Source organism: Scyliorhinus canicula, chromosome 14 (genome assembly GCF_902713615.1).
Source record: "Scyliorhinus canicula chromosome 14, sScyCan1.1, whole genome shotgun sequence".
Taxonomy (NCBI): Eukaryota; Metazoa; Chordata; class Chondrichthyes; order Carcharhiniformes; family Scyliorhinidae; genus Scyliorhinus; species Scyliorhinus canicula.
The window spans coordinates 55,703,693-55,720,365 of NC_052159.1; the positions used below are offsets into that span (position 1 = coordinate 55,703,693).

Consider the following 16,673-nt stretch of genomic DNA (forward strand, 5'->3'; position numbering starts at 1 on the left):
CGGGTACTTCCGGTTTCCTTCCACAGTCCAAAAATGTGCAGGTTAGATGGATTGGCCAATGCTAAATTGCCCTTCATGTCCAAAAGGGTTAGGTTACTGGGTTACGTGATAGGGTGGGGGTATGGGCTTAGGTTGGGTGCTCTTTCCAGGGCCGGTGCAGACTCGTGGGGCCGAATGGCCGTCCTTCTTGCAACTGTAAATTCTATGATCGAATCTAATCCCCCCATGACATTCAGCAGTATTATTATTGCTGAACCCCCATTTCATCCCGATCCTGGAGATTTACCATTGACCAGAATTTCATTGGACTAGGTATTTAGAACTCTGGCTACAGGAGCATGGCCAATATAATGTGAATTAATGAGGCAAATAACTCATATTCAGCCACGCAAAAGCCTGTATAACTATCAACAAGACACAAGTCAGCAGTGTGATGGAATACTCCCAGTTTGCCTGCATGAGTGCAGTTGCGACAATACTCAAGAAGCCTGACACCATGCAGATACCCATCCACCAAACATGTACTACCCTCCACCACCAGCGCAAACCTGGGCAACAATGTACCATACAGGGGTTGGCACAGTGGTTAGCTTGCTGCCGAGGACCCTGGTTCGATCCCAGCCCCAGTTCACGGTCCATGTGGAGTTTGCAAAAATCTTCCCCTGTCTGCATGGATCTCACCCCCACAACCCAAAAAGATTTACATGGTAGGTGAATTGCCCACGCTAAATTGCCGCTTAATTGGAAAAAAAGAATTGGGTACTGTAAATTTATTTTTTAAAAAGCAGTGTGTACCATCTACAAGATGCACTTCAGTAACTTGCCAAGATTCTATTCACACAGCACCTTCCAAAACCTGCGATCGCCCACCTCCTAGTAAAAACAAGGGTGGCAGGTGCATATGAACACTACCACCTGCGAGTTAATTTCCAAGTTGCATATCATCTTGACTTGGAACTATATTTTTGTTCCTTCAATGTTGCTCGATCAAAATCCTGGAACTTTGTTTTCTCGTGTACTGTAGGCCTATCTACACCACATAAACTGCAGTGGTTGAAAAAGGCACCTCACCACCAACTTCGCAATGGCAATTAGGGATGGGCAATAAATGCTGGTCTTTTCAATGGCACACACATCCACAAACATTAAGGTGTGTGAATGTACAATTCTTCTGAATTTTTAGGTTGATAGAAGGGTATATGGCATGTATGGATTCTGGTTAGTCCGAAAAGGTATACCTTTTGAAATAGCACAATTTAAATCTGCTACAACTTTATCTTCCTGCTTTTCTACATGTATCCATGCAACCTTGTACCTGGTATGCCATTTTATGTTTTTTTTTTAAAAATATTTTTATTGGGGCATATATAATTTTTGCCATTTTATGCTCGAGTGTGGTTCCTTGCTGTACCAACATAATCTTTATTTATGTGTGGCCATGATAAAAGTATTGGTGGGAAGAGAGATTTTGCACTAAAAACTGATCTAATCATTGTGTGACATCCACAGAAGGGTTCACTGGATAGTAATCCAGATCAGATCCTTCCTAGCTTGAGGATGCTGAAGCCTTCACTATCACTGCAACTAAGATTGGATGAGTCATAACAGAGTGGGTCTGATTTAGTTTCACATCATGAAATGTATTTGCCTTCAAAGAGTGTGTGTTTTTTGAGGTCTTGTGTCAGCTTTGTTAGCTGTGAACTGGTGGTCTTCTTTGAGGAGAATGTTTTCCCTGTGGACATCAGGAGATTCAATGTGTGCTAGCACAGGAAGCTACTTGAGCTTTATTGGTCTCAGCATCCCAGAAATAATCCTAATGACTTCCCAAAGATGCATATTCACCACATGTCTGTGGCAGCTCCTGAGCGAGGTTGAGCAGCAGTGCCTTGTTCTTGGTGTCATATTTTGTTTGATAGTATTCCTGTGAAAAGCCTTGAGATGTTTTCTAATGTTACACTTGTTGTTGGATGGGACATATATCACTACGGGCCAATGGTGGGGAGACTTGGAATATTCAGTGGAAACAGTTTGAGCGCAAAATAAACCATTGCTTCTCAGCTCACAATTTGTATAATTTAATCTAACATATGGTGCTGAACTAATTATATGCTTAATAATTTCTGTTCCTCAGGTAATAAATTGGGAGACCACACTCTACATTCCACCACAAGTAAAACTTAGTTCTGAGGCAGCAGATCTCATCGCAAAGCTCTGTTGTGGAGCCAGTGACAGAGTGGGTGGAAATGGAGCAGATGAAATCAAGGCTCACCTTTTCTTTACTTCCATTGATTTTTCTGAAGACATCCGCAGACAGCCAGCACCCTATGTCCCAAAGATTAGCCATCCCATGGACACCTCCAACTTTGACCCAATAGAAGAAGAGAACTCATGGAATGACAGCGGTGATAGCACCAAGGCATCTGACACATTAACTTGTCATGTTAGTGGCAATAAGCATCCAGAACATGCATTTTACGAATTCACCTTCCGAAGATTCTTTGATGACAATGGTTATCCCTTTCGGTATCCAAAACCCTTGGATAGCGATGAGCCAAAACAAATTCAGCCAGATTTGGACCAGAGGGATTCTGTTGGCCATAGTGAAAGCTATCAACCTGTTTATGTTTAAAGAGTATATGCAAAATTTTTTGTAATTTTTTTTGTTCTAGCATTTGAAACAGTACAATCTACAAAATAAATCAAGATTGATGATTGGAAACAGAAAGCACTTACCTGGTCTAAGTGGCATATTGTGCCTCCAGGGATAATTGTTGAATTCATGCTGCTGAACGTTTTTTTTTTGGAATATGTGCGATATTTAGCATCAGCACTAATTTCATAGCAGAGAGTAGAACTAGCTAATACATAGACATCACATTCTAAATCTAGAATATATATATAGACAGAATTGGAAATAAACAGAGAAAGCTGAAAGAAGTATTGATAACTGGCTAAGTGCAATAATATGTAAATCAGTATAATATGTTTATATATATATATATATAGTGCCATCGGTAACTAATACAATAAATGTACTATTATCTTATAAACATTGTTAATTTTATAATAATCTATATTGAAAGGTCTGGAGCAAATTACATAACACTGATGCTGCTTTATGTCCTTGTATGATACATACAAAATATTTTACAATACAAAACGTGAAAAAAGTGAGTTGATGAGTGGATTATGCATTTTAGTATGCTTTTGATGTGTGGAACTGATGCATGGACAGTATTTTTTCTTTCCAGTTAAACTACGTCATGGAATACTTTTAAAACACAGGCAGGTCCTGTGAATTGATTCATTGATATTAATTAAAAATATATAAAGCTTGTTCTTGAGAAGCTATTATGTTAGTCTGCCTCTTCAGTACCGTCAGAGATGTTATAATCTGTGGCCTTTACGTGTTCGCCATCTCAAATGGTTTTGGATTTTTTTTCCTATCCACAATATTGATACATCTTTTAAGATGTCGTTATAGTCTTACTAAGCGCAATCTTTCAGCCTTTTTACAAAATAATAGACACAGAATGTTTCTCTGTTAATCAGTGTAAAATGACTATAGTCCATTGAAAAGAATGTTCTATTATTAGTTACTATCTGAGAAAGACTTACTGATGCTGTAATTACTTATAAAGGGTAAACTTTCCCACAGATCTACAATAATTGTGTGAGCCCTGAAAATGTTTCTTAGTTGTGCTTAACTCATTTCCATTTATATTGATAAACACCAAAATTATCAATATCATCTAACCTTAGAATGTATTCTAACCTTTATGGTAATTACTTATTTTTGAAAGTCATTTGGACATAATTAAAGGATAATGGACGCATATGTATTCTTTGTTCATTGAATATTAATTAGATGATTGAATTATGATACTGGAGTTTGGCCCATTAATATTAGTTTCAGTTTGTTAAGATATTTGCATAACCATTAATTATTCAGGCAGACCTGTAGTACTAGTTGGAATGATTCAGTGTATGGAATAAAGTGTAAGAATATGGTCATACACAGTTGGATTCTTTATGTAGAGGTGGTTGTAACACAGATCCAGACACATCTCATGTTTAGAAAACTAATATAGTGACATTCGCCCTTTGTGGCCAAATACTCAACTATGCGTAAAACTGCTGTCTTGTGGACAAATGCAGAATATCATGCATTATCAAAGTCTCCTCAATCAGACTAAATAATTAATTTGATAAATTCCACTTGGTATTATTTATAAAGATGTAATTGGATGTCAAGTTAATTTAAAATTTAATAAAATTTTAATATGGACCTACCCAAGTGTGAAATAAACATTCCCAATTTTTCAAAGATGGTGTAGATAGTAGCTATTAACATGTGTGACATAAAAATACTAGCCAATGTTTGGTTTTGATTAAAGGTGGAAAACAAAACACGACAACAGTAGTCAACTTGGCTGTTGCAATATTAGTGGAATTAGTAAGATTTTTGTTGTAAATATTGTCACCAATTCATAATTGCACAAATATTACAATCAGTTATGTTATTCCTAGGACATTCACGTTAACTAGATTTGAAACATTTCTCGTCTGTTAGGTCTGCTTGGTTACATTCAGTCTGGATCCTTTTGTCGCTTTGTTTCCTCCAGACTAATTATGTCAATTTTTCTTCCCCCAGTTTTATTATCCCTTTTCTCCCCTCTTAGGATGATGCTGAATTACATTGAAATATTGTTCTACTCATGCTAACAATGTGACAACATTTTACTTAACTGGCCATTTTAAAATGAGAGCAAAACATTAAATATTAAAAGGAACCATGAGGAGGTTGGTGTCACAGCCAAGCCTGATTCTGACATCCTAACTCATGCCATTTCACACACGATCATTTTAGTGATCAGGAGCAGGGATTCTGCCTGCCCCACCCGCTACTGTAGCTGAGATCAGCTAACTCAGCATGGACAAAGGATTAATTTCTGGCTGATATGGCTCAGTACCACAGTGTCATTTGTTAATCTGATTGGTGTTTAATTGATTATTGCAATTTGAAGTAAAACTGAATTGCATAAAAGAAATGGGAATGAATGGGTGCCAAAAACAGCTTGTGGGCTACAGTGGTGTGAGGGAGGGGTGGGGGGTGGCAGGAAATATCCAGAATAACATTCTGTGTCAAATTAAAATATAAGGAGGTTGAATACTAGAATATATTTTTGTTACGTCAAATATGCCCAAATTTAATTTGGGGAGCTATTTTGTGTAATTGCATACATGTTTATTATGACACCTATATTTGTCTGTATAACGTATCAAGTTATTTTGCTTTGATAAACTTGGAGTATCTATGCAATGTAGAGATGCAATTAGTAAATGTCATTGTAAACCTTATAGAGCACACACAATATTTTCTACAATAAAAAGCATATGGTATTCAGACGTTATAAAAAAGTTATCTATTTTGTATGAACTTGTTTACATTTATGGATAAAGGGGTGTTCTGAACATATGACTATTATTGAGTTGTGTTTGTTCTGTGACGGTCTTGTTTTGATTATCCAGTATTAATGGTTTTATAACTTTGTCACTTATATCTAACAGGTATCATGTTAATTTTTTCCTCAGGAATTTAAATATAACTTTATTTATTAGTGTATTATGAATGCCTTTTTGGATCTTTGTTTTGGATAAATCGCAAAAGTAAAAAAAAGTAAATAAAATATTTTGTGTGTCTTTGTGACAATTTGTAAACAAGTTAAATAATTAGGAAATATTCACAAAGTTCTGTGTCATTGTATTCAATCATTCAAATATGTTATTGCTGCGAGAAATCTGATGTCTTGTATCTAAAAGAATTTGCTTATTTTAGAAGTTACTTATTATTTTTCATTGCACTGTGCACCATTGCTGACTTGAACAACAGATAGGCAACCAACTCTTCTACCTGCCACCTGCATCACTGTATACAGTAAGTCCCTGTTTTAAGTCATTGCACTTTAACCAACAAAGATACAATGGGGCCAGTATGTCCACTTAGAATCAGGATATGAAGGGCAGCACGGTGGCGCAGTGGTTAGCACTGCTGCCTCACAGCACCGAGGTCCCAGGTTCGGTCTCAGCTCGAGGTCACTGTCCGTGTGGAGTTTGCATGGGTTTGCCCCCACAACCCAAACATGTGCAGTGTAGGTGGATTGGCCATGCTAAATTGCCCCTTAATTGGAAAAAACAAATTTGGTACTCTAAATTTTTTTTAAAAGAAAAAAGAATCAGGAATTGGGACAGACATGGCATCACCTGACCATTTTGAAGCAACCTCTCCTACTTACTGACCCTCCTGCTGACTGCCTTTCCTGCTTACCACCTCTCTTCAGTTTGCCAGCCCTCTTCTTCCCGGACCTGCCTGCATGTCATCTCTCTCCCATTAACTGCCCCTCCTATTTCCCAATCCTCCTACTTGCCAGCTCTTAACTGCTCCCTGACCCATCTGCTCACAGTTCCTTGCTGCAATGTTCTTCTCGGATGGCCTGATTTATCACAGAATTTACAGTGCAGAAGGAGGCCATTCGGCCCATCGAGTCTGCACCGGCTCTTAGAAAGAGCACCTTACCTCAACCCACACCTCCACCCTATCCCCGTAACCCCACTTTACAGTACCTTTTTGTCTTTGGAAACTAAGGGTAATTTAGCATAGCCAATTGACCTAGCCCTGCACCTCTTTTGACTGTGGGAGGAAACCAGAGCACCTGGAGGAAACACGTGCAGACTCTGCACAGACAGTGACCCATGTCGGAATCGACAGCTGGTACCCTGGTGCTGTGAAGCCATTGTGCTAACCACTATGCTACCGTGCTGCATTTATATTACAAGAACACTTGTATCTAAAGCTGTAAACAGTTTATTAACATTAACTGTGGGTAAACTATATACAAAACAACAGATGAATAACAATAAGATCAAGCACAAGCAACATCTCTCCAGCTTCCTCCAGCCAGTCTGAGGAGTCACCTAACTCTAACATTCACTGATATACTAATGAGAGTCCTAGTGGTCAGTCGGTGAATTATAACACAACCATGATATCACTACACTTGCCTTGCTGGTTTCCTCCCCCTCACAACATTTTCCTGAACATTCCTTTTTTTTCCTAAATTTAGAGTATCCAATATTTTGTTCCAATTAAGGGGCAATTTAGCGTGGCCAATTCACCTAACCTGCACATCTTTGGGTTGTGGGGGTGAAACCCATGCAGACATGGGGAGAATGTGCAAACTCCACAAGGATAGTAACCCGAGGTCGGGTTCGAACCCAGGTCCTCAACACCATAGGCAGCAGTGCTAACTACTGCACCACCATGCCGCCCATGTTTCCTGAACATTCCTTGTAATTCTATACAACAGAGATTTTCTCTAAAGCTATATTAAAAAACAGTGAATTTTGCAATCTGCAAGTCCAGCTATTGTTAGTTTGGAAAAGGCCTCTTGCAGCTTGACGAGACTGCTCAGAGCAACGTTTCAGGAGAGGGAGGCGACCGGGGGGTGGGGGGTTGGCGGAGAGGTAAAGAGGCGGCGAGTGGGGTGGGTTGCAGAAAGATTGGCAAGTAGAAGAATTGGCAAGTGAGAAGTGAGCTTTTGTCTAGCCGTGGCTCCACAAGGTTTCAAAGTGGCATAACACAGATGAGTAACAATGTGATTAAGTCACAGTGTAAATGCTTGCATTGTTACATAAGAAATTTGAACATTCAAATTCCCTGATGGCTCTTAAACTGTCTCATATAATTAGAAAGATCAGTCATGACCCAGGTTTGCTCCCTTTGTACTGAGTTAGCCAATCTCAGCCAAGGTGGCATCAAGAATATTACAGTTCGTTTCAGAACAATAAAGCCAGGCAGGTAGAAAATAGATCAATAATTCTATTTGCTTTATAGTGACACCTGTTAGAAATCCATATCTATGGATAGCTTGTCCTCCAGAATCATAATAATCCAACAGTTAAGTGATAATTTTCCGACTTGTTCTTCTGGTGGTTAACCTTACCTTCTGGGAACTCATTGGGGAATATGTGTTGAAAAGCTTGTGTCAGGGACGGCGCAGTAGTTAGCACTGCTGCTTCATGGTGCCGAGGACCTGGGTTCGATCCCAGCCCAGGGTCACTGTCCATGTAGAGTTTGCGTGTTCTCCTCATGGGTCTGACCCCTACTACCCAAAGATGTGCAGAACAGGTGGATTGGCCATGCTAAATTGTCCCATGGAGAAAAAGTGAATTGGTTACTTCAAATTCATTTTTTAAAAATCTTGTAAAATGTAATTATGCATACCGACCATACATAATTGGAGTCTGCCCAATTTTCTACTCAGTTACTTGAATAGACATAAAGTGAGTATGCAATCTGTCCTACTGATTTTCTTTGTTATATTATACTTTGATGCCAATTATTCTTCAAGTGCAACAGGGAAAAATCTCCGACTTAATATTTGGCAGCAACAAAAAAGCTGCATTAAATTGGTGCATATTTACCAGAAAGTAGAATGCTAAGCCTACAATAGAAATATGGGATGGGATTCTCAGTCGGCTGACGCTGAAATCAGGAAAGGCGATTGGACAGAGAATCAGTTTTGAGATCGAAATCGCAGGCTGGGCACACGCCAAATCGCAATTCTCTGGTACCTCGACAGCGGCATCAATACGCTCTACTCCGCATGTACAGGAAATTCCGTTTGCATATCATTAATGGGCCTGATGTGGTCTTCTCCGGAGCCTCTGTGATGCTCCGCATCCACCGGGGGAATTCCCAATGGCGGAGCATTTTGCTGGCATGGGCAACACCAGCCGACGGGCACCAGGGACGGGCACCAGAGTCAGAGCCCCCCCCCCCCCAGACGCCGGACACCATTGGAACCAGTAGTGCAGGGAGGGGGAGGGGGGGGGCGAACATGCTGGGGCAGGGTCTGCAGTGCCAACCAGGGCGACTATGTAGGCCGTTGTTCCTGTTTGGGCAAGGGGGTACGCATCATCCTACCATGTCGGCTTTTTGCCCCCTTCATGGATATTGGAATTCAACCAGCAATGTTGTGCTGCCTCCCTGTCGGATGCACCGCAACTGTACGAGCTGGAGCTGCTCGAGGAGGAGGAAGCTCAGCAATGGGACCTGCCCCAGAGGAACAGAAGGCAGCTGATGAGGATGGAGAGCCAGCCACCCAACAGGTTGAGGAGTGCAAAGTAGGTGCCACATGAGGCCTCGCGTGTACCGGCAGCACCTGCCATTCGATGACCTGCCAGACAGGACATGCCATTGAGACACCGGCTGAGCAGGGGGACAGTGCGACATATCTTCCAGATCATGGACTTCCAGTGGCGACTATGGAGTGAGTGGTTGCATATTTGGCAGCTCCCGCTCATGGTGGTCTTTGAGAGGCTTTTAAGCTAGATTGTTGCAGGAAATTTGTAGAAAAAGGATGTAGAAGAACAGAAGAAAGGGACCCCCAGTTTATGGAGATGTGGTCCAAAAGTCATCGGAAAAGATCGAACTTGGCGGTGATGGCAAGTGAGGAGCGCACAATTCGGGTGAAGATGGCGGACAAACAGGGTCGGAGCCCGTCAGCTCAGTAGTCGATGGACCAGTTGGTGCGCTTCTTAAATGCGAAGTTCACCCAACAACGGAAGGAGGGTGCGGAGGACCTGGCCCGGGCAGTGGACTCGATCAAGGCGGTGGTTGACCCCTGGAGACGAGACTGGTGGCCCAAGGTCAGGCGATCCAGAGGTTGGAGGAGCTGGCGGGGGAGTATGAGGGCCAGTCCACCTCGATGGCAGCAGAGATTGGGATGCTGCGTGACCAGCAGAAGAGGCTGCTGGTGAAAGTGGAGGACCTGGAAAATAGTACTCGGAGGCAGAACATTCGGATCGTGGGTCTGCTGGAGGGAATCGAAGGATTGGACGCTGGTGCATATGTGGGGAAGATGTTGGAGAAGCTTCTTGGGGAAGGTGTGTTTGATCGACCGCTGGAGGTGGATCAGGCCCACAGGGCACTGATACGCAAGCCCCAAGGGGGGTGAGCCACCGAGGGCGATGCTGGTGCGATTACATCGGTTCCTGGACAGGGAACGCATTATGAGGTGAGCCAGGCAGACAAGGCAATGTGCGTGGGAGGATGTTGAGATCCGGTTGTATCAGGACCTGGGAGCAGAGCTTGCAAAGGGCTATTGCTCGTTATGCTTTCCCTTAATTTGCTCTGTTTTAATTACCTTTGCTCTAGAGTCACCAGGTATCTTTCTGATACTACCACGAGGTTCAAAGCCAAGTACTGATCAATAACTCAATACACCAGTTAGTAAGTTTGAAATCAATACACATGTATTTACACACAGTCAATTATTACTCATGCATAAACTCTACTCACTAAACTACAACTACTACTAAAAGCCTATACTTAGCTTCGAGTGGCCCATGAGGTCAGAGGAACAATGGCCTTTGTCCGGTTCCGATACTGCTGGCTTTGAACTGGTACGGAATAGTAGCTAGGAGCGTCTATCTCGTAGCGTGCGTTGACCTTAGACTTATTTGGTTGATGCAGCTGTTAGGCAGGTCTCTCCTCGCTGAGGGCCAAGGCCAAGAGAGCAAACTGAACTTGGGCACGCTATGGGTTTCGCGCCCTTCTGGGCGGACCCCGGACTTGGTCCCAATTAATTGGACCGTGTCTCAATCGTTCCTATCGATTCTCTCCAATACCGGAGTTGTTCCCTGATCGTTGGGCGGGCCCTAGGTGGTCATTGGCCTGCCTTTGTCCTGGCTCCCACTGGCGCCGGGGAGTCTATCTTGGTCTCGATTGTTTCAACGTTTCTTTTTGTCCCTGGAGAGCTCATTAATATGTTAATGGCTATTGGTTTCAGTTCTGTCTGGGTTCTGCAAATCTTAATACACAGGAAACCTTGCACCTGCTTGTTTTCTCTGGTGTTGTCCGTTTTTCCCTGCACTCCTTGCGAGTGTCCATTTTGAATCGAGACGTGGCCACCCCAGGTGGCTACAGGGCGAGATTTAATAAGGTCAAGTCGGCCCTGTACAAGAAGGGCATAAAATTCGGACAACTATACCCAGCCCGCCTATTGGTGATCTATGGGGGCCGGGAGTGGTACTTTGGCCTGTCGGAGTAGGCAGCGGACTTCATGAAGGAGAATAGACTGACAGGAGAAGGAGGATCTTGAACTTTGATGGAGGAGAACTAAATTATGTTTTGTAAAACTTTGGATCTATGCTGTTTGGACTTATTTTGGGGATTTTGCTTGTTTCTTGTCGGGTTTGGGGTTAGGCTGGTATGAAATGAAATGAAATGAAATGAAAATGCGTATTGTCACGAGTAGGCTTCAAATGAAGTTACTGTGAAAAGTCCCTAGTCGCCACATTCCGGCGCCTGTTCGTGGAGGCTGTAATTTGTAAAGGAAGGAGGGTGGGCCTTTGTGCTCAGATCTTGGGGTTATTTGTTTTTGCTTCTTGCCTTTGTTTCGACTGTTTGCACTAAGAGCTAGGCGCCTTGGGCGGGGGCTGCCAGGCTAGCTGGGAGGGCTAGTTCACGGAAGCAAAGTGGAAGGTGAGCTGAAGACAGGGGGGGGGGGGGAGGGAGAGGGGAGGGGGGGGGGGGAGGGAGAGGGGAGGGGGGGACGGGAGGGAGAGGGGAGGGGGGGACGGGAGGGAGAGGGGAGGGGGGGGACGGGAGGGAGAGGGGAGGGGGGGACGGGGGGGAGGGAGAGGGGATGGGAGTGGGGGGTTGGGTGGGTGGGGGGGGGCAATAAACTGCTGATGGGGAGGGGACTTTCAAAGCGGAGGAGGAGGAGGGTTGATGATGGTGGTTGCCCGAGGGCGAGTCGGGGAGGTGCAAGACATGGGCCGCAGACTGGCCTAGGAGAGATTATGGTTGATTGACCGGTGGGGGTGGGGGACTGAATGGGCCAGTCAAAAGAGCCCGTGTGTTCGCACACTTGAGGCAACTGAAGATGGATGTGGCCATGTTGCAGGAGACACATTTGAAGGTGGGGCATCTGGTTAGATTAAGGAAGGGATGGGTTGAGCAGGTGTTTCATTTGTGATTAGACTTTAAAACAAGGGGGCGGTGGTAATCCTGGTCAATAAACGGTCGGGTTCCAGGGCTGGGACGGTATCAGCTATGGCAAAGGAGCTGCAGGGGTTTATGGAGCGTATCGGGGGCATCTGTGGATTTTTGGGCGGCCAAACACAAGGAATATTCCCGGATAGACTTCTTTGTGTTGGACAAAACGCTGCTGGCTGGATGGTGGATACTGAATATTCAGCAATTGTGGTGTAAGACCACGCCCCGCACTGGGTAGGCCTGCAAGTCAACAAAGGAAAGGCGCAACGGCCGCAACAGAGTTTGGATGTAGGGCTATTAGTGGAGGAGGAGGTGTGCAAGCAGGTGAGGGAGGCCATTTGGGGATATGTAAAGATCAATGACACAGGTGAGGTTTCGGCGTGGGTGGTGTGGGAAGCACTGAAGACGGTTATTGGGGGGGACCTCATCTCAATTCGGGCACATAAGGAGAGGACTGAGGGGGAGGAGTTGGCCAGGCTGGTAGACAAAGTTTTACAGGTGGACAGGAGGTATGCGGAGACTCCGGATGACGGGCGTCTGAAGGAGCGTCAGAGACTGTAGCTGGAATTTGGGCGCTTGTCCACAGGTAAGGCGGAGGGACAGCTGAGGAGGGTGAAGGGGGTGGTGTGTGAATATGGGGAAGAAACCAGCAGGATGTTGACGCACCAGTTGAGGAAACAGGAGGTGGCGAGATAGATTGGGAAAGTAAAAGATCCAGGGGGGAAGTTGGTTTTGGATCCGGTGGGGGTGAATGATGGTTCTCGGGACTTTTACAGTAGATTGTATAAATCGGAACCCCCAGCCAGGGAGGAGGGTATGAAGCGATTCCTGGGGGAGCTGGAGCTGGTGAAGGGATTGGGAGCCTCAATTAGGCTGGGGAAGTTATAGATGGGTTGGGGGCGATACAATCGGGTAAGGCCTGACTCGACAGATACCCGGTTCAGTTTTATAAAAAGATTTCCGGGCTGCAGGGGCCGCTCCTGGTGAAGGCTTTTAATTAGTCCAAGGAGCTGGTAGTGCTCCCCTCAACGTTATAGCAAGCATCGATCTCCCTTATTTTGAAGCGGGATAAGGATACGGAGAGTTGTGGGTGGTATAGACCGATTTCCCTGTTGAACGTGGATGCTAAATTGTTGGCAAAGATCTTGGCCACACGCATAGAGGATTGTGTCTCGGGGGTAATAGGGGTGGACCAGACGGGATTTGTGAAGGGATGACACCTGACGTCCAATATTAGACGGCTCCTAAATGTGAAAATGATGCCTGTGGAGGGGCGCGAGGTCGAGGTGGTGGTGGCCATGGATGCATTATCAGGCACTGGTGGCGAATGTAAGAACCAACCGCGTTTGATCAGAGTATTTTAGTCTGTGCAGGGGGACAAGGCAGGGGTTCCCACTCTGCCCACTACTGTTTGCCCTGGCATTTAGAACCTTTGGCAATGATGCTGAGGGCATTGAACATTTGGCAGGGATAGTGAGAGGGGGGTGGAGCATACGGTCTTGCTCTATGCGGACGATTTGCTTTTAAATATTGATGCACGATCAATTGTACAAAGACTAAGGTGGATACAACTGTGGCTTTATTGCAGTAAGATGTGTGGCCTCCCACAGCAGCTGGCAAAATGGCTGCTGAATAAAGGACATGCATATTTATACTCCTACTGGGCGGAGCCATTAGGCAGGGGCTACCGGCGAACCTGTAGTGCAGGTCCTACCTTACATCACCTAATACAGGTGTAACAGTGGTTTACCACATTCACCCCCTGTTAAAAATTAGTCCGGTGGGGGTGGTGGAGAACTATATACAGTCGTGAATTTAAGTACAGTGTTTTATCAGGGAAAAGAAAAAAAAATGTCCTTTGAAAGTCTGGTGCCAGTTAGAGATTCAACCGGTCTGGTGCCTTGACGTTCCGCTGGGAGCGACGTAGCGGTGGCGCGATGTCGTGCTAGCAATGTCAATGCTGGCCTGATGTTGGATGACTCCGGGAGTGTGCCAAAATCCTGTTCATCCTCTGGCGTGGGCAGGGGAAGGAGGGATGGTCCTGGTGGGGTTAATGTTGGGAGCGCCGGGGGAGGGGAGTGTGGGGCCGGGCCGGAGAAGTGTGTATGGGTGGAACCTGCTGGTGCCAGGTCCCTGAGGGAGACAGTATCTTGGCGGCCGTCAGGGTACGCCACATAGGCATACTGGGGGTTGGCATGGAGCAAGTGCACCCTGTCCACCAACGGGTCCGCATTGTGGAGTCGGACATTCCTACAGAGCCGGACCGGCCCTGGAGCTGTGAGCCAAGTTGGGAGCGACATCCCGGATGTGGACTTCCTGGGGAAGGCAAAAAGACATTCATGGGGTGTGTTATTTGTAGCGGTGCACAGTAGTGACGGATGGAGTGTCGTGCATCAGGGAGGACCTCCTGCCAGCGAGAGGTTGGGAGGTTCCTGGACCATAGGGCCAGTTGGACGGCCCTCCAAACCGTCCCGTTCTCCCTCTCCACCTGCCCGTTTCCCCAGGGATTATAGCTGGTCATCCTGATGGAGGCAATACCCCTGCTGAGCAGGAACTGACGCAGCTCATCACTCATGAATGAGGATCCCCTGTCACTGTGGATGTAGGCGGGGAAACTGAACAGAGTGAAGATTGTGTTTAGGGCTTTGATGACGGTGGAAGACGTCATATCGGGGCATAGGATGGTGAAGGGGAATCTGGAGTACTCATCGACACACACTGAGAATATACGTGTTTCGGTCGGTAGAGGGGAGGGGCCCTTTGAAATCCACACTGAGGCGTTCAAAGGGGCGGGAGGCCATCACCAGCCGCGCACGGTCCGGCCGGTAGAAGTTCGGCTTGCACTCCGCACAGATGGCAGTCCCTGGTGACTGTCTGTACTTCCTTGACGGAATAGGGCAGATTGCGGGCCTTGACAAGATCGTGTGACCCCCCGGGTGACAAAGGCTGTCATGTAGGGCCCAGAGTCGGTCTACTTGTGCACTTGCACATGTACCCAGGGATAGGGCGTCTGGGGGCTTATTGAGCTTGCCGGGGCAATACAAAATCTCGTAATTATAGGTGGAGAGCTCGATTCTCCACTGCAAGATTTTATCGTTTCTGATCTTGCCCCGCTGTGTGTTATTAAACATGAAGGCTATCGACCATTGGTCAGTGAGGAGAATGAATCTCCTGCCAGCCAGGTAATGCCTCCAATGCCACACAGCTTCAACGATAGCTTGGGCCTCTTTTTCGACGGCCGAGTGCCGAATTTCTGAGGCATGAAGGGTGTGGGAAAAGAATGCCATGGGTCTGCCTGCCTGATTTAGAGTGGCGCCAAGTGCGACATTTGATGTGTCACTTTCTACTTGGAAGGGCAGTGTCTCGTCTACTGCATGCATCCCGGCCTTGGCTATATCAGCTCTGATACGGGCGAAGGCCTGTTGTGCCTCGGCTGTAAGGGGAAAGTGGATGGACTGAATGAGTGGGCGGGCCTTGTCTGCACAGTAGAAGACCCCAGGCAGCGTTTGAGGGCCTTGGGCAGTGGGGGAGGGGAAGCTCCATGAGGGGGCGCATGCGGTCGGGATCGAGCCCCAGAACTCCGTTCTGGACCACATAGCCGAGGATGGCTATGCGTGTTGTGCTGAACACGCACTTCTCCTTGTTATAGGTGAGGTTGAGGAGAGTGGCGGCGTGGAGGAATTTGGCAAGGTTGGCATCGTGGTCCTGCTGATCATGGCCGCAGATGGTGACGTTGTCTAGGTACGGGGAGATGGCCCACAAACCGTACCGGTCGACCATTTGGTCCATCTCCCTTTAGAAGACCGAGACCCCATTAGTGACGCCGAAGGGAAACCTGAGGAAGTGATAGAGACAATCGTCCGCCTCGAAAGCAGTGTATGGACAGTCCGATTTACGAATGGGGAGCTGGTGGTAGCCGATTTGAGGTCTAACGTTGAGAAGACTGCACAATCTGATTGACCATATCAATCACGGCAGCACGGTAGCATTGTGGATAGCACAATTTCACAATAGCACAATTGCTTCACAGCTCCAGGATCCCAGGTTCGATTCCGGCTTGGGTCACTGTCTGTGCAGAGTCTGCACATCCTCCCAGTGTGTGCGTGGGTTTCCTCCGGGTGCTCCGGTTTCGTCCCACAGTCCAAAGATGTGCGGGTTAGGTGGATTGGCCATGATAAATTGCCCTTAGTGTCCAAAATTGCCCTTAGTGTTGGGTGGGGTTACTAGGTTATGGGAGAGGGTGGAGACGTTGACCTTGGGTGGGGTGCTCTTTCCAAGAGCCTGCGCAGACTCGATGGGCCGAATGGCCTTCTTCTGCACTGTAAATTCTATGAAACAATATCAGATATGCGTGGGAGGGGTACGCGTCGAGCTGCGTGTATCGATTGATGGTCTGGCTGTAGTCCACGACCATTCTGTGTTTCTCCCCAGTTTGAACGACTACCACTTGGGCTCTCCCGGGGCTGTTGCTGGCCTCGATGATGCCTTCCCGAAGCAACCACTGAACCTAGGACCTGATGGAGGTCTTGTCCTGGGTGCTGTACCATCTGCTCCTGGGGGCAACGGGTTTGCAATCTGGAGATAGATTGGCAAAGAGGGAGGGTGGGTG

General features: G+C 46.2%; 1 protein-coding gene across 1 annotated transcript in view; it reads left to right on the forward strand.

Annotated features, from left to right (window-relative positions):
* lats2 (large tumor suppressor kinase 2) overlaps positions 1-5,690 on the forward strand; it is a 186,788-nt gene extending 181,098 nt beyond the window's left edge. The window contains 1 exon segment of the mRNA XM_038818027.1: positions 2,132-5,690. Coding sequence (XP_038673955.1) covers positions 2,132-2,629 — 498 coding nt within the window. The 3' untranslated portion in view covers positions 2,630-5,690.
* Positions 5,691-16,673: the final 10,983 nt, after the last annotated feature.